We start from the raw sequence: 19,113 nt of genomic DNA, 5'->3' as shown, positions 1-19,113 counted from the left end.
TCAAAAAACGTACATACTGCATGGACTTTTAATGAAATAATTCAAAGAAATGTATAAGCTGGCCAAGACCAAATTTATGCTGTTAATTCACAGAGGAGTTTCCATGATCACCATAGCTGTCTTGGAGCAGCTGCCAAGTAGTGAAAGTGGAGACAGCAATAAACTTTGTTGAAGATAAATCCTGTGTTAGTAATGGAATTACAGTAGAGAGATGCCATAGCGTTAGGGATCCAAACTGGTGACTGCAGAGGGTCCTTCTACCAAATGCACCTGATTTACACCCACTGGTTGAACAAACAACGTGAAGTTTAGTGCCTTCCCAACATATGCAGTTGTGAACGCTCTTTCATTTTGACATGACTATATGGTGGTTCTGAGGTGTAGGAAGCATTTGTTCATGAAAGGCATCCACTGAGTAACAGTGGGTGAATCTGATGAGTGAATGAGACTTATTTCCATTGCGTTAATAGATTCCTTATGCCTGCAAACCTCTTCTGAACAATATAGTCTTTTCTTATAAATGACATAGAAGGATCCCACCCGCAGCCCCTTTTTTTTATTAAACGTAGATAACAAACCCATACGCAACAGCAACAAAACCTCATGATTCATTTGTTTTAAGTTAAGGAAACCTTTTGAAATAGGATGTTCTCTCACTTATTCAGTGAATCAACTGATAATGCCTCAATAAAAACTGTAGAAACATCTTATTGAAAAGCTAAACGTAAGTGTTAAAAGTAACTGGCTGTCAGGGAATAGAAATTAACAATTCACTGGTGTGTGTGTGTGTATATATATATATATATATATATAATTTTGTTTTAATTGAAGATACAAATCCAGAACAGAAACATGGAGGATCACACTACTTACCTTTGTTCCCATGTTGATCACATGACATTTCTCATGTTTTCCCTGTACTTCTCAAATTTTCATTTAGTCACAGGAAGTTTGTTGTAAGTGAAGGAGCCCAGGATGAAGATCATTAATTTTAAGGATCATAATAGAAAAAAAATTAAAAATTAAGACATTCTGTATTCTCACAACATCACAAGAGTTCTGTTCCAAAGCCTTTATTCTAAATTTTCCGTTTCTTGGAAAGGCAGAAGAGGGAAAGTTTAAGTAAAATATTGTTTTACAGAGAATATTTCTGAAAGTTGAGAATGGAGCAAAATGTACATATGAAAAAAAAAGGGTATATATTTTTATATATATACCCATGCACTTTTTAATACTGACATGCATCTAGAAGTTCACATAGCATATTTGCCCAGAGAAGTTGTGGAACCAACTTCTGTGGTTGTCCAGAGAAGTTGTGGATGCCCCATCATTGCAAGCGTTCAAGGCCAGATTGAATGGGCTTTGAGCAACCTGATCTCGTGCAAGTTGTCCTTGCCTATGGCAGGGGGGGGGGACTAGATAATCTTCAAGTGTCCCTTTCAGCCCAAACCATTTTATGATTTTATATTGGAAAGTGAATAGGAAAAAGAAATTCTCTCAAAAGAAAACAGATCAGCTTTGGGCATAGTGAACTATGTCCGTGCTAAACCAAATGAGGGAGACACGAAACACGGAAAGTAGCAGTTCATGTCACTGCAGAATAAGTATCTGCATAAAACCACCATGGGTGTTGGCACTGAAGCTGTTGCTCTTGCTATTTCTAGGGGCTATGGCACTGATTCTTCCCTGCAAGCCTGTTATGGCTTGTGAAGCTGATAGTGGAGATAATTGTCTGACAAACTAGAACATTGATTTTCTGAATTTGGATAAAACTTTGGTTTGATAATTGGCAGTAGGATCCTTCTAACTCAGGAAAATGTATTTCTGAGCACTACATGGGCTACTGCGTCCTATACTTACATTTCCACTGCAGATGCAGGACTTAGTTCGTTGGTGGGTTTTGAAGTCAAAGACAGTATGCATGTTTGAGCTAGTAAGATTGACTTTGGATTCGGACCTGAATTAGGAATGACTGCTTTTTACTCATCTGGCTCTTCTTATCTCTCAGGTTCTTTACTAATATGAACCAATACAATGGAAGACAAAGGTATTGTTGGTCTAATATACTACTGCCACAAAAACCCTGTACGTCGAAGGAAGCGTTTAGGTTTTCCGTTCTCCTAAGAAAAGTTTTAAGTAGAAGACATGGTTTTCTGAGGGATCACACTTATATCATTCAAACACAAAAACTTATAATTAGAAATAAATATTTAAAGTGATTTGCTAATTATTCCTCGTTGTCTGATATTTTTCTGACTGTACCAGCCTTATTTGATCCCATTGTTTTATTTAAAGAACTCAAAGATCTCTGCACAGACTGAGAATAGATAGGGTTTGCAAATATGACAAGTTTGTGTTTTGCATTGCCAGGTTCTGGTTAGTTCTTAATTTATGAAACCCCACTACAGATGGCCTCTTGCTAAATTTTAAAGCGCTTCCACATTTCAGAACCAGGCTACCTTTCAGCAAGTCACTTTTGTCAAAGCCTTGGTGTTCCTTCAAGACATTGTCAACGTGTCCTATGAGAATGTAGAAACTGTGAATACCCTGGTCTGTTCTATACCATATATTTGAATCTCTGGAACTTATTTAAATGAAGTGAAGAAGAATGTATTTTTTTTTGATTAGGAAATAAGTTACAGCAGGTCTATTACTAGACAGCAGAAGTAAGTGTGCCTTAGCTGGTGATTAAGAGTTGTGGTGTTCTTCTTCTTTAAATGACTAACCTGGAGTGAGAGGTTGGATGTCTTTTGAAAACTTAAACCTGTTTCACCTGAACATGTTTAACTAGTTAATAAGAAACATCAAAAAAGACAAAACCCTGAGGTCAATGATCATTTTTTGTAAAGCCATTCGATGATGTTTAAATTTGTTTTTTGGGTCTGTCTATAACTTAAGTTTAATAACCTAGCTCAAATGCAGATTTCTAATTTTCAATTAACATAGGAATAATTTTGTTTGCTAAAATAAAATAAATGAATGAATGAAAAGTCTGAACCATGAAATGTTCTAGGTAGCACTTTTTAAAATTCCAAATTTCAAAAAATCATGTGGCAACTGTATAGCTCAAGCTTTAAGTATTAACTTTTAACCTTTGACCTTACAGATTTTAACCAATGAAATGTCTCTTTAAACTTTAAAGGAAACAATGATAACGAGCGCCTGGCGATTGCTAGACAGCGAATTCCATATCGACTTGGTCGAGTAGTTGATGAATGGCTACTCGACAAAGGTAAAAAACATTGATTAAAACTTCAAATAAAAAAATAATTTGAACATAACCAAATAGTACTTCATTGTAACACTAATAAACATAAAAAATAAATTTCAGTAAAACTAAATTAAAAACAAATTTAAAAAAGTAAAATATAGAGTAATATTTGCATACCTTGTATAATAATTTCTATACATTTCTAGAAGTACCAGCTGTTTAATAATCTTACCCTGTTAACTTAAGGTTAAAGGGACTGTTAAATATAATCCACTAACTCAATCTATGAAGGTACTCATAGCAAACATTAACCAAAAATTATAAATCATTCATAGATTATATTACATGTTCCAGCATCTAAATTATTAACTAAAAATATATGTAGTCATGATATCTTCATTTATGGTCCTGAAAAAAAATTTGTTTAAACTGTAGGTATCTTAAATAGTGGGCAATATGAATTGCCAATCAAAATGAAGTCCCTTTAACGTTTGCAACCTTCTAAGGGGATTTTGGAACAAACACTAATTAAAACAGAACTTAAAGTTGTGTGCATGCTTTTTGTGAGCAGAAACCAATCTGCTAAAGTGACTATTCTATTTACTGAGAGTGGTACTGTTGCTGAGGATTTCTCTGTTTAATGGAAATGTGCCATGATTTCTCCATCGGTATGTGTATCATTTCTGAAGCCGCTTTTACATCTAAAATCTTTTATTTTAATTGATAGCCTTGCTGAAAGCCAATCAGACATCTATTTTTGAATCTGCCTCTGAGATACTCAGTATGAACCATGTGTTTCTTTTCAGTGTGTATGTTGAAGGAAAATAAACATTTAAATACAAAAAGGAAACATTTAATTAAAAATGTAAATATTTGATCCACTTACGAGATATTTTATCCACTCATAGAGATATGACAGATTACTGCATAACATATTCTTTAAAATTCACTTGACCTAGTGACTTGTTGGCATATATATAAACTCTCTCTGTGTGTATATACATATTTACATATGTCTATACATACGTAAACTCACACGTACGTACTTAAAGCTATAGGCCCTATGCTGTATTGCGTGGGAAAAACTTTGAAATGTTGGCAGACTTGAAGAAAAAGTAATCTTAAGGAATTAGAAACCTGGCATTCTTGACACACACCAAAAAGCTTAACACTGCTTTCAGGTAAAAGGGAGAGGGGGTATCATTTTGTAGTACTAAACACATTTGCAAACATATTTGATTGGCCTTTTAGCAAAAAAAAAAAAAAAAATCCCCAAACATTGTAAATTAAGAAAAATGCAAATGCTCTCAAAATTTATGCATTTCATAGACACCTCATTAAAAAGCAATGAATTATGAGTCAAATCCTTTTCTTATAGTTTATTGCTCTCATTATTCACCCCATGACAATCTGTTATCACTCGTGTAGAGTATAGTGTTCGCAGTCAACATTTTTGCATGTATATAATATTATCTTCACAGGGCGTCAGCTCACAATCTTCAATAGCCAAGCAACCATAAAAATTGGAGGCAAGGAACGTGGCCACCCTTTCCAAGGCCAGCTCTCTGGTCTTTACTACAATGGCTTGAAAGTTCTGAATATGGCAGCAGAAAATGATGCCAACATCGTGATAGAAGGAAATGTGAGACTTGTTGGTGAAGTGCCTTCCTCTATGACAACTGAGTCCACAGCCACAGCGATGCAGTCTGAGATGTCCACGTCAGTCATGGAAACAACCACCACTTTGGCCACGAGCACCGCTAGAAGAGGAAAGACCCCAACAAAAGAACCTATTGGTCAGGTTAGTTGGCTTCCTCGCTTTTTGCAAATCTTTTCCCATCTTTGAGTGTGGCTTCCTATATCGCATTCACTCTGCAGATGAAACTGTTCCTATCGAAGAAATGCATGAATTACAAATAAATGTTCTGTACCGTACATGGCTCGTGGATGCGATGTTGATCAGCGTTTAGAGGGAAAGTAAGGACCTTGCTGTTCTTCTAAATTAGGCAAACTTACCAGTTCAGATTTTTCTCGTGCTGAATTTTATTGCCCTGTCATCCTTCTTCATAGCGGTGCATATTTTTAAATACTCTTTCTTCCTTTGATGGTTTAGATTGATTATTTTCAGCGTAGGAATGCAGGTTGTCTGGAATTAGAGATAATGAAATGAAGTGGTGACTTTATCCATGAGTCAGAGAAAAGAGACCCAGTTTGAAGAGGGAACAGGAAGGAGGTGTGAAGACAAAAAGTTGGAAGAGGCTGGAAAAGAGGGAATTAGCACTTTCTCTAGTCCCATAACTGATCATCTTCTTGGGCAGAATTCCTCAGAAGAGGCAGTGGCAGCAGAGAGAATTAAGAGAACTCTGCACCCTGGGAGACTCGGGCTCCAAGTCAGAGGCTGTTGTTTACTGTTCGTTGAGGTTATTTGCATCTCATGAATTTAGCGATATATTTAGTAGCTTTCAGGTTTTGTCTGTATAATATGTGGGGGAATTTAATTATCGGGAAAAGGAGGGGGGAAAAACAGGTGAGTGAATTAAGTACCTTCATGTTGTGGATAGCCTGAGTAACAGCATTCAGAATTTGTGCTTTAAAAATCTACAACTTACCAGGACATTACTGTGGCAGGGAAGATTCTTTTATATTTATTCTGTCTTAATAAACCCCCTCAAACAAAAAAAAAGGTACACTGCTAAAAGTTTTTCCCATGTTCACTTGGTTCACATGCTTGCTCGTGTGCCCACTGTGCCATCAAGCCATGAGAGCTACGCTCTGAAATCCAGAAGTAGGACAAGGGGCAAAGAAAGCATCACGAACCGTAGGGAGGAACAGGAGCACGACATGATGAATGAGGTTAATTTTCTCAAGAATGAAGGAGAACGTGCTGATTAGGCTGGGAGGCTGAGGTCAAGTTGCCTGTTTTCTGTGTAAAACCTCAACTCACAGTTTGAATTTGATCGGGGCATCAAACTCAACACTTCAGCTTTTCTGTCTGTAGAATTTTGTACACTTTACTATAGACTGAAAACTACAGTGAAGTTAAAGTACAAATTACTATTTTATAAACTGAAGCAGAACATTCAAGCTAAAAGTGAGCTTTTAAAAAAACATTTTTACTTGTATTTTCAAACACAGGTTTTATGCATTTTCCTTATTTATGTAAAGTGCATAAGAATCCAAAGGAGAGAAAAAAAAAAGTGCGGAGGGCAACTAAAAGCCAACTACAGATACATGGAACCAGCTGCCTCCAAAAAACAGCATCTATTGCAGGCTGTAGGTTGCAGTTCTTTTAATGATTATTGTAGTAAGATACAGTGTTTTTATTAAATAGGCAATAAATTTTCTTTGTTATTAATTCTGTTTTAAGCAGTATCTCCCACTTCATTACCCAACTAGGCTGATCTCAGTATTTTGCAGCAATGAAATGTAAGACTTCATCAAAATTACCCAGAGGAAGATCTGTATCTAAAAGCGCAGGACATCCTCACAGCGTGGAAGAATTTGGGCCTAATTAACACTACTAAATTAAAATTAAACTAAGTTAAACTGTTCTAACAGTTCCCAGCATGCTTTTGGCCTCTGCCACTCTCTCGGGTAACTCCCAGGCACAATTTGGGATGAAAAACATCACAGGGACCGTTCCCAGCTGGCACCTTGCCTGATCTGTGGGCGATGGGAGTTTACCGGTATAGTTGCTTTGCCAGTTGGCCTCAGTTTCCAGGCGTATTCCCCAGTATGATCGACACACTTGTTTGGATGTTTAGCCACTAAGATTGTACTTTTTGAGGTGTTCCAATGTCATATTTGGGGAAGAAGAAGGTTTCTTAAGCTAACAACTCTGGGGAGGTGTAATTTTTTCTGAAGAGAGAAAACAGACAATTAGGCAAAATGATCTTCCAAAGAGCTTCTGTTTCTAGGCTGTGGTGCCCGAAATAAGGTGTGCCCCTTACCGCCTTGATCAGAGCAGCTACACAATTTTTTTAGAGCAGAGTGACCTCAGTGCAACTGTGCCATTCCCTCCTCCCCTCCTGGCTGAAGCAGCTACACCAAAATACCGCCAGCACTTGCTCTTTGATGTCCCACCATCACGAGCTTCCAGCAGGCTCCAGGAGCACCCAGAGGTGGGCAGCATCTCGCCAAAGCACGTTCTGAGGGTGAAGGTTTCGATCAGCCTCTCTATTAGCCCGGCTGGTGCGAGTACTGGATGCAGCCCATTTGAAACTCCATCTAAGAGCCCCAAATCAACTTTTCTGAGGAAAGCATTCAATGTTAATGTCATTACAGCACATGGCATCCTGAGTGTATAACTGAGCCCTTCTTGCCATCAGCAATACACAGTGGCTTACTTCAGCTATGTCTAAACATCCTGCCTGGTAGGGTCTGTGTTGTCATTACGACTATACGCTTAATTAGTCAGGGTCTGCTCTAGAACGCAGTTTGCAATCAGGCCTGTGATTTGATTTAAAGAGATTGATAACATCCCAAAGTCAAAGCTGAAATTTGTCTGCAGGATGCTATGTTACTCCTGTAACAAACTCAGACCTAGGAAGCTACTGAATCAAATTAAGGACACGATTTCTTCTCTTCATTAATTCCTGTTTTCTTATTCTACCTGCATGTAATAATTTCTGTGCTAGTGACCCACAGGACTCCCACAGGTCTGTCCTGCAGGGTGCTGAGTAATCACTTTCCATCCTGATGTCACTGGGAGATGAAGGCATTGAACATCTCATGGAAAATCTGCTTTTAATTTCTGCATTCCCTTTCATTTTTGTCCTTTACATTTTTTTCTGATTTTTATTTATATATAACCTCTGCAAGAGTGTCAACTACATTGACATACTGTAATGTACAAGAAGAAAAGTTACCTTTCTAGCATTAATTGGGTTAGTGAAGAAAATATGCAGCTGAACAGCAATTGCTAATGAAAAAGCCTTACATTACTGCAAACCAGTGCATGTCTGAAATAGAATAGAAGCAAATGATCTAATCAGTCAGAGATTGTTTGCTCCATTTGCAGAGGTATTGAATTCAATTAAAGATTACAATACTTAAAGGAGATCATTTAAATCTCTATTTATAGGAAGCATTTTTTCAAAAAACCGACCATGTTAGTGCTTAAATTGATGGAGTGTGTGCTTCTCAGCAGATATCTAACTAATGCAATATATGATACAAGATAGACATGATACTTCCAGAAAGTTTGTGGAATACTGGCGTGCATGATTTTAGACAAATGAGGTCTTAGTGCTTCTGAAAAAAAAAAAAATGCTTTTCGTTAGTGACTCTGCTCTAAATGAAGGTTTTCCCTACTTGGAGGCTGTGTCATATTTTAACAATGGATGTTTTGGTGATGACAGACATCTTAATTATTATACTTGTAAATGTAGATTTTTCAAAGGGGAGAAAGGTACTCAAATCCTATTGAATGTCAATGGTAGGTGAATGCCTCGTTTTCCTTAGCGCCTTAAAAATCGTCATGCCCCCCCCCCCCTTTGATTCTAATGGCACCTAGAGCTGTCAGCCTTCATGCAAAGCACTGCATAAACACATAGGAAGTGACAGCCCCTGCCTCAAATAGCTTACAGAATAAACAAAAGGTATCAGGTAAGGAGGGGAAAAAAAAAAAAAGAAATTAGGAGGTGGGAGGAAGAGGGAAATAAAGAAAGCATTGTGCTGTTTCCGTGTTAACAAGCAACGTGCGGATTTGCAGCCATCGTGGGAGGGATAGTTTACTGCCTGGTTTTTGATCCAGGCTCTTCAGAGAGCAGCCCCCCAGCTACAGCTGTCCTGTAGGATCACCTCATAGCTTACGGGAGACTCTGGGGCAGGCAGTTTAAGGGCTGGGCTGCCCAGTTTGTCCCAGTTGGGCAGTTGGTGCAAAATTGGCACCAGTTGGGTGGTTGATGAGAGGCTTCCTCTACTTTGCTTCTCACTTTGCCATTGACACTTGGGGGAACCCATGGCCACCGGCGCGGGAGCTGAGGATTATGGAAAGGTCCTTTGCTCCCTCCGCACCGGACGGGAGGAGGCTCAAAATTTTGCATACCTTTATGAGCATGAAAAGAAATCCTCAACCTTAAGTGTTAAAAGAAAAGGACTCCTGTTAAGTGAAAATATGCAGCTATGTGTTGCTAACTCTTGGTGAGCCATAAGTATGCACTGGGACTCAGAAATGACGAATTTAGTCTAAGAATATCATTCTCTTTATGAAGTTATTCAGCAGTACGATACAGTTAAGTTCTTCTTTTTCTTTTTTGACACTTTTTAAAAGTCTTATTTGCAAGTTTTTGTATTCAATCATAAAGGCAATAAACTTCTCTTAAAATTGAAAATAAAGGAGATTGTTTATATATATATATATATATATAGATGTATAACTCCAGAAGCCAGAATGTTAAGTAAAACATCAAGTACTGCAAGGCTTGCAGTAAAAATTGCAAGAGTTGGCAGAAGCAGAAAGGCTTCAAAAGGACTTTGAGTATGGCTTTTGCTTGAATTAGGATAGCACAATCAGGCCTTTAGTATCTCTTTGTCATGGCTTTGTGGATCTGTATTAACTGGAAATCATAAATGAAGTGATAGTAAATCAAGAAGAATACGCTCATTTCTCATCCATTTCTAAGGATTTGATTATGACAGCCCATCCACAGAGCAGCCTCTGCTCTCATGTGTTGGAAACCATTTCTGAAAGTTGTGTGCTGAATAGCTTTTTTTATTTTTCATAAGGGATTCTGGCAGTCCTCTTTGTTCTCATCAGAGTGGGCTCTTATCAATAACACTAAGCCACTTAACCAGCAATTGCAATATACTGTAAGGTGATTGCATGTTTTGGAACAATAGGTACTGATTTTTGGTCAAGCAGAATTAAATTGACTTCATATTAAATTGATGAGCTGAAATTTGGTCAGTTGCCTTGGAGGGCATACATCAGGTGAAGGGTATGTTTCTTTACGTATTGAAGCAGCAGATTTAGATGGTATTCATTGTAGCAGGGACAATGACAGGCTTGGCTCAGTGTCTTCACCTGTAAAACAGAAACAAGCATTTGAAAAAGATAGGGGTGTTTTCCATGGAAAGAGTTCAATTTTAAGAATGGTAGTTGAGCACATAATCTTTACACAGGAGAGTAAACATGAATATATTTTATGGAGATACATTAATCGTTAAATCAAGGTAGTTAATAGGAGGAAGAGGATTTCCACCCATCTCAGTTTAAAGTTATCCACTGTATGGTTTGCAATGCCTGTTCTTATACAAAGGGGTTGGGTTCCTTCCGTGCCTCTGCACTGCTGCCGCTTTTTCCTCTGGATTTTCACACCAACCAGTCCACAGTTCATCGGCCCCAGTAGGCAAAGCTCTTCCCAGGGGTATGGTAAATCACAAAGATTTGACTCAACAGATGCTCACTAGTGTAAAGTGAATCCCATCGCTTCCAGCATCACAGTGCTCGGTGCCCATATACGCTCGCTAGATGATAGAAACTGGGGAATTCAAGTGTTAAGGATAAATCTCATTTGCAGTAGGATCTCTATGCAAATATGGTAGTTGTGGAAGTGCTCATGTTTTAATTGCAGGTAGATGGAAAAATAGCTAGGTACATGAAACCTATGCCCTTTTTTTGCCCCCTTTTTTTTTTTTTTTAAATATCATACTACGCGTTTTTAGTTTCTTCTGGTGATCTTTGATAATTTGATTAATTATTTTAAACCATAATTGTTTGTTAATACTGACACTTAAGTAAGATCTCTAAAAAATTGAAATAGGATAGAGTGAACACTAAAATTCTCTACCTATGTTTTAATATTTGCTACCTGATCACATCTGACTTTCCCATTCTCCTACAAAGTATTTTCATATTGAATACTGGCTCTTCGGTTGGAGTATTGAAATTATATAAATAGGGTGGCTTTAGAAAAGCAGCATTCAGCACACTCGCATGTTGGGTTGGTTCATTGGTTTCTTGTTTTCAAGTATGACTTATGTGATCGCATGGTTGTCTGTCTGTCCTCCTTAATAAGTACTGAATCCCTTGACCAATTCAGTCAAATCTGTCTTTGGCATAAAGATTTCAAGGACATTAAGCTCCCAGAGAAGCCAAATTGCACGAGTTCTCGTGCCCATCCCGGTCTTCTGCTGCATATTACAGGGCCATGTTTGGCCCTGGTTTGTGTTTAAAAAGCAAAGATTAAAAAGAAAAACAAAGTGAATGTGTGTTTGGGATGAGGTTTTCAAAAGTTCCCTCAAACTCATTAATGTTTCTGTATTACTTCAATGTTTTTGAAAATCTTATCCTAAGACACTTATATAGAGAGAGATACTATAACAGTGTCCTTAACGTGTAAGTTAGCTACTTGAGAAATACAAGCTTTTGTGCATGTAGCCTTGCCATTGAAGTCCTAAATAATAGCGATTGTTGTTAGCTTTATAGTCTACCGAGAATTTTGCCTCTGAAACCAGAGCTTTGTGTCAAACTCAGAGGATAAGACTCGCTGTTAGTTGTTGTTAGCGTTCGTTAGAGTGGAGGGGTTCATAAAGGCAGTTTGTAGCACAGTGGGCCACCAAAGGTAAATCTTAACCAGTTGCTTGGGAAACTACAGGCATAAAAACGCCTGGACCTGATCAGCAGTGATACTTCACACCTACTGCACTCTACAGTCCAGAGAAGACCGACTTCTGCGTGGGCTGCTTTGCCTTTAGCTCTGCTGTGGATTACCTTCAAGAAGCACCAGTGGGGTCTCTCTAAAACCTTGAGCACTGCTTTGAAAATCCCCCCTACAGCGTGTACGCACAGGGGAAAAAAAAAGTTTGTGAATTAAATTACAACATTGTTAGTATCCAAAGGACGTCAAGACACTTGTCTAAATTGTTGATTAATTGGTTGCAAATCAAAGTTTCTTTTTAAGTTCAATTTGGGAAAAATGGATCTGAGGTCACTTGCAGCTTCAATTTTTGTTGTTCTCTCCTGTCCAAATGACCAAGCTCATTTATTACAAAGTTTGCTTTATTGTGTGTTTTTTTTAACCCAGATCAGTTTATCCAGTCTCAAATTCTGAGTCATTACAGTTTTTAAATATGGTGAAATTTAGTTTTCAAGTAGAGCAAACGTAATCTTGATACCAGCATTTTTCCCTAGCACACTGCTTTTCTTTTTTCTTGGGAAAAGTTGCTCATGTCACGTTAGCACTGTAATATTTCTAAAATGGTATCTCATGGCTGCTAAGCAAAGTCACACCCAAACTGAGCCAGCGATTTGTTCTTGGAGAAATATTTCTCTCTTATTCACGGGCTCTTTCTTCCAACCACTTTCTTAGGAGGGGTCCTCCCATATGAAGCGGTGCTTGGTCCTGTCTCATACCCTGTGTCCGTCCGCCGTCCCCCCTCACTGCCTCCCCGCACACTAACCCAACATCATTACATCAGGATTATACGGAAATGGGGTTGTTTCACCCAGGTGGAACGAGAGGCTGTTGCAGAGTTGGTGACCCGTAACCGTACAGTCACGTAGCTGTTAGGCACTTTTCTGCATTTGGGATGGCTGAAAAAGCCTGGGTGTGACAGGCACTGCTGATTTTCAGCAGCCTGGCAGTATAGAAATCCTGGCGTTGTGTCCAAGAGCTGCTGTTCTCCTGTGAAAAGATGGTGAGAGTCGTTCAGTCCTCTTACCATTCATGGGAGCTGTGGTAAGCCTGAAGACCTCGTTCACCGTTTCCTTCGGTGAATTTCTATGGCTGAAGTACTGTGTGTTTTACGCACTCGGCTCACACAATTTCCTTTCAGAAACCACGTAATAATACATTCTTTTTTTTTTTTTACTTTTATGTGCGATTCCTCAGAGCTGAGGGAAAGAAAGGCAGATTGACTTGGGTGTGACTCTCCTCTCCCAGTGGTGGGTACCCACTTTGGGTTCCCACCTCCAAGAAAGCACACCTTAAATGTGTTGCTACGCTGCCAGACCTCCCCCGGCATACAGCAGCAAATTATCTGTCCTGCTGCTGCTGTGGCAAACGATGATTGCAATAGGTTCCATGCTACAGGTACATGATTGGCGCTCAGGTTAATTACTGCAGGTTGCAGTGTTCGGTGTGCTTTTACGTATGGCTGGCAAGGACCTATCTACAGCAGTAGGTTGTTTGATGTTTTGTTGAACATCAAACATGTATCAGAACTTTTCAAAATGTAGGCGATACAACCATGTTATATACTGGAGGTTTCCTCTAAACATGATCGTGACAGTAGCGTGTGACGCCTTTCTGCTCACTTAGTGTTATTAAGACCAAAGCTTCATTCACAGGCACGTCTGTTTCATAGACTGCAGATCACTTCCTTTAATGAATAATTCTTGGGACTATGTTTAGTTAGTAAGCTAGTATAGAAGGTTTATTCAAAAACCATTTGCTCCCTCCCCCCCCCGCCATGGGTAGTACCAACATCCTATGTCTGTCTTGAATAAATCAATAATTATTTTATGATTTATTTAATTTAATCTGTTAGCTAAAGTTGTCTTTATGTATTTGGTTCCACTTGGTATTCAGCAGTCGATCTGAATAGCTGGCACTTACATTTTGTATATATACGGGCATTGCTTCAGACTTAGATACTTTCTAATAGTTATGTCTCCATGCTCTTTACCTAGAAAATTTGCAATTCTGTTACAAAAAAATTTTGCATGCAGGCAGTGTGTTATTTCTTTGCGTAGTTTTCCTTTCATTTAACCGCTCTCTGTTGACATGTCCCTTTTTTTTGCAGTATGGTTTTGCAAGCATATATATATATACACACACTTACAAAAGCCAGATTACGTTATTAGATTGGATTTTTTTTTAATGCAAAGGTGAACAGTAAAGTCTCTGAAGTGACTTAAGGAAGAAACCTGTGAGACTTGCCAGTTTCTCCCAAGAGGGAACATAAACGATGGGCAGGGACATCTTCACTGAGGAAGAGAAGAACTGGATCTAACTATACAACTCTCTCCTAGAAGAGCATAGAAACATAGACTGAGAAATAGGAACCATTTCCTTAAAATTCACTCTGGAGGGTAAGACAATATATTGACCAATTAAACAGAAATCAAAGACCTAGGTCTGTATTCTGACCTGGGGGAAATGATACCATCTTCTTCCAGTTCATCTCCATTAATAAATTGAGTACTTCCCTGCTGTGAGATGACAATGGGGTGAGGATGAAATCCATTAATGGCTTTGATGTGCTCAGATAGATTGTTAAGGATTATGTCTGTACCTAGAAACACAGAAGTGGAAGTACCAGGTTTTAGGAGAACATGTAGCAGGTAAATTAGAAGTAGTTCTGGAAAGAGCAGAAATTATATGGGAGGAAGGCCGTGTGAAGAGATTGCATGATGCTGACATACCCTCAGATCCAGGAAGAAAACAAAGAAAAAAGGCTTACATGGGGAACAAAACATTTGAAGGTATAATGTACTATATTATCTTGCTACATCTTTTAGTCTAGCCACATACTAAATGTTTGGGATTTTGTGGGTGGATTCTGCCAAGAAGAAAGACTGAAGAGGTTGACAGGGTTTTTGAAATGCCCATCAGCTTGCACGACGTTTTGCTCAGCCCCCAGCATCACACTATAAATATAGAGAACACATTTATTCTGACATTTTTGTGATTTAAAAGAAAGGATGAGGTCAGAATAAATGGCCTTAGACATATCTTAAATGACATTTGCATACTGTTTTCAGGTTTTTAAAGCAGGGCTTAGTATCTGTGCTGAGTAGATGCTGTGATAATGCTGGGAACAGCAAGAGTGAGATTCTGATGTCCATGTAGCCATAGGTGACTCCACTGACTAATAGATTCAAGAGTTGATCATTTGCTTTTCTCTTCCTATCCAGATTCTCTTGTGACTTTCGCAAATGTGCTGGCGTTAATAAGTATAAAGCCCTAAGGGAACATTCCCCCTTCCTTCTGTCCCTTTCTGGTCATATCTTGGGAAAACGAGTGTAGATCCAGCCTCCATGTTTCACAAGGCCACAAATTCACTAAAATTAAGTGTCTGGGAGATTTACCAAATGCTTTAGGGAGATTCATCTAGACTGAATGTGTTCAGTAAAGCTGATAATTCCTTACATTAATACTAAGACTTAGTTGTTTAATTCCAGGCTCCCAGAGGTATGGAATACGACAGTCTGAATACATTTATTGTAGGTGTGATGGACTTGCTAATTAACTGATTTAATCCATACTGAAGCATTATCAATACCTTTGTATATCATGCCACAGTGTAGGATAGCAGTGGTAGCTAGATGTGTGTTGCCTTCTAAAAATTACAAGTATTTGCATATGTATTTGAGTGTATAAACATAATTTTTTAGTTACATATTTGTGGTGTTGTCCAATTGCAACTAGGATAGCATAAACACTTAAAATATTTTCCTGGTAATGTCATTGACATTAACATTTCCTCTCCCTGAGGTAGATGCTGGTAGCTTGAATCACCATGTGCAGGAATAGTCTAAGAAATAATATTTTTCTGGAATAATCCAAACAGCCATATTACAATTAAAAGAGAGATAAAGGCAGTTGGCGCATTTTCTTTATGAAATGGCAGTCACAGTTGAAACCGTATGCACAAGCGGCAGGAGAGGAAGGGTCAGGATGTGATTATTGTTTTCCTCAATGAAATGATTGATGGAAGAATCATTTGGGATTACCCAAAATAGGTTTTCTGTTTTGATCAGCAACAGAACAAGAACAAAAGAAAAGAAAATCTTTTGCTCAAATCTATTTCTCGTTGAAATTTTATTTTTTATTCTTTATGGTTAAGTTCAGGCAATTCTGGGGAAAAAAAAAAAAGATTCAAAATGAAAATTCAAACAAGACAGTGTTTAAAAAATGTTTTGAGTGTATTATATTCATCTAATTAGACATAAATCTGTAAATGGCTGAGATCAGCCCAGTGTTTTCAATCAACTGTCTGAAAAGCTTTACAAATCTGTTGTTGCAGTGCCTCCTCTGTAATTGTAACTGACCTTGTCATTTAAACTTTTGCAATAGTTTTTGTCATGCTATGAGTCCCCACCGAAATAGAGACCATTATCTATTTTTTCAGTGTTATACAGGTAAGCCTTTAGAGGTAAGCCTCTAAAGAAATTCCTACAATGTGGGGCTAAACACTTAATTTAATATCTTCATATATTAAAAATAGCTATCAGCTTGCTTACCCTGTGAATATATTAAAGTGCTTTGTTTTTCCATAAGAGGGAGTTAACAGATGTCTGACATGATAATTCCACCATATGGCGATTTCATTTTCTTTCTAGTGCAATATTAAAATGATAATGATGAACACTGAGTAACATTGTTAATCTGAGTAGGTGGAAGTTTCACCAACGTTTAAGAAGCAACAAGGGGTGATTTTAACTTGGCATTGAACTTCACAAGAGGTATATTGTGGTTTTCCCTCTTTAGTCCTGGGTTGATGGTAAAATGAGCTAGATCGCCTAACAAGATTTCACCACCTCTGAATTGCAGGATGCTTCTAGTGGTGAGGACAATAGCCCTGTCCAAGGGATGCTCATGGGGTAAATACTCTGTTTTCTGAAAACAGTGAGCAGGAGAGCTAATGCATTGCCTCTGTGTTTCTTTCACATTATTTCTATTTATCAACAGTTACTATAGATCTCTCAACATCAAAGCGTACCATTTGTCTTATGTAAAGTTTATCCCTCTATGTTGGCGCTATATGAAAAGTCTTGGATTTGTCAGATGAGAAGCCTGAGCTGTGACCTGTTGAAGGTTAGGAGGGTATTCTAGGAAAGTATTAGCTCCTGCTTGCCGTATTCCTGTGCTCTTCCCAAGGCATCTGCTATTAACCATTATGAGGAAAGAATACCAGGCTAGGTGAACCTTTAAACTGACCAGGTCTGGCCATTTTTATAACATGGTGTGGCTTCTTTTTTTGGGGTTTTTTTTTTCTGCTTTTCTGAACATAGATGCTCAAATTTCAATTAATAGTTAGGTTTTAAGTACACAGTTTCCCCAGAATTATTTGCAAACTTTGCTCATACTGATCAGCTGACTAGCAAAACAAACAAATGGCAGGTTTTCCTTTTGGCAAAGCAAGTTCATCAGTAAGAAACTGTACCCATATGACCTAGGTAGATGGAGCCAAGGGGAAAAAAAAAAAAAAAAAAGAGAAGCATTAAAGAAACTGTATTCAGGTATTTCAGTCAGGTAACAAGGAGGGTCTGTATGCCCATGGAAGAAAATAGGAAATTAGAGTAAAACTCTCAGCTGGCATTCCCTTACCTCCTCCTTGGTGAAAGAAAAGAAAAATGCAGTGGCATGGGTGAGAGTCACAGCGTGAGCATCATTTTATATACCAATGCTATAACAGTAAGATAGAGCTGTAATGCTGCATTATCTGAGTATTGGCTGTAGTAGTTGAAATTGCTTTATTTTGTTTCAGTAGTGTAAAAGGAAATTTTATAAAATTTATTGCCGATGAACAAGGCATACGAGATTTTTCAGATGATACCTTTGGGCCTGAATACACAGAACAATTCCTATTCAAGATAGCATTTAAATATATGTGGGTTCTTTTAAACATGTGCTTAAGTAAATGCTGGAATTGGACGGGATTTAAACACGTGCTTTTCAAGTCTTTTCTTGAATGACCAGCCGAATTAGAAATAACGCTGCCCATTCTGGTGCCATCTTACCCTAGGACTGAACTAAAGGTAAAAGCTGAATCAGTTCTCATTCATTCTCTACAGAAGGAGGAGTTCTGTTTTCTTTCATTTTTCTAATTAAAATGTGACATGAGGTCTGATTCTGGTATCTGAGCCACTGTTTTGTAACAAAAATCTGAAATTAGTGAATTGTTTTATTTCTGTCCAGGTTGGGTGTCTGTGAATTACATTCTACAAAACCTTGCCCACAGGTGATAGGGCATGTAAAGTGCAATCTGATTTGCTCATTTTAAATAGCTCATTAATGCCAACATTCTCTTAATTGTGGTTCTTTCTGACCAGCAGAGCATTTACTGGTGATCTGCAGAAAAGATGGCTCATTACTTTCTCGGCTCTGCTCCATTTTTTCCACTTGCTGTACCACACTACTGATGGTTAAAAAATACATGAAAAACTGACAGAATGTTCTCCTACATACTCTGCTGCCGTATTTGCCACAAAAGCCTGTATTTAACTTCCTGTGGGAGAGAAGTGATCTGTGGGATCTTGAATAGAAGGTGTTTAAGGGCTGCGAGGCCCTTCTTTATAAAGATGACGTTTGGACAATGAAGACATTTTGAGGAGTTACATAGATAAATTAATCTTCTTGGAATATCCCATAGTTATAACAGTCCTGGTGAAGCTGAAGAAGTTACGGGGTGCTAGCACATAAAACATGACTACACCCAACCATGAATAAAAGCATAGCTCAGACCTGCCAATATTATGGCATATTATGGTATAATATAAATTTTGGTATAACTTTCCCCAGTACGAGCTTCCATGACTCTCTCCAAGTTCCTAGCCTCTGACTTTGAAGAAGAGCTGGGATAAATGTGGCTGATTCTGCTACTTAGGTCAGTCCTTTCTGCCAAGGCTGCCAGCAAAGCTCTCATTTAATGCTGGAAGCGGTGGGTTTTTCACTTGCGCTCTGGGAACTGGAGTGAAAACACCCATTGAAAGCACGGAGGGTAACAAGCAGACATTGCACAGAATAACTTGCAGCCACTATTGACCAAGAGGAAATTGTAACTCATGAGCTAGAGAGGATGAACTTCTGTTGCAAATTCCCTGGGCTGTGCTGGCAGGTTCCTTAGTATTGTCAGAGCTCCCACATTTTTGTTTCTTTGAGAGGAAGTGTTTCTCAAAGAAGGACAAAAAGCTATTAGTGCAATTGAAAGCAGCCAAATAGCTAATTCTT

At 38.3% G+C, this 19,113-nt stretch overlaps 1 protein-coding gene across 2 annotated transcripts in view; it reads left to right on the top strand.

Annotated features, from left to right (window-relative positions):
- Nucleotides 1-19,113, top strand: part of NRXN1 (neurexin 1) — a 468,961-nt gene that overhangs the window by 366,218 nt on the left and 83,630 nt on the right. For both annotated transcript variants that reach the window (XM_010577779.1, XM_010577780.1), the window contains 2 exons: nucleotides 3,143-3,232; nucleotides 4,693-5,012. In XM_010577779.1, coding sequence (XP_010576081.1) covers nucleotides 3,143-3,232; nucleotides 4,693-5,012 — 410 coding nt within the window. The remainder of the gene's footprint in view (nucleotides 1-3,142; nucleotides 3,233-4,692; nucleotides 5,013-19,113) is intronic.

Source organism: Haliaeetus leucocephalus, unplaced genomic scaffold (assembly GCF_000737465.1).
Source record: "Haliaeetus leucocephalus isolate CR32 unplaced genomic scaffold, Haliaeetus_leucocephalus-4.0 Scaffold577, whole genome shotgun sequence".
Lineage (NCBI taxonomy): Eukaryota > Metazoa > Chordata > Aves > Accipitriformes > Accipitridae > Haliaeetus > Haliaeetus leucocephalus.
The sequence above is the reverse complement of the archived record's forward strand: the minus strand, read 5'-3'. Positions and strand labels throughout refer to the sequence as shown.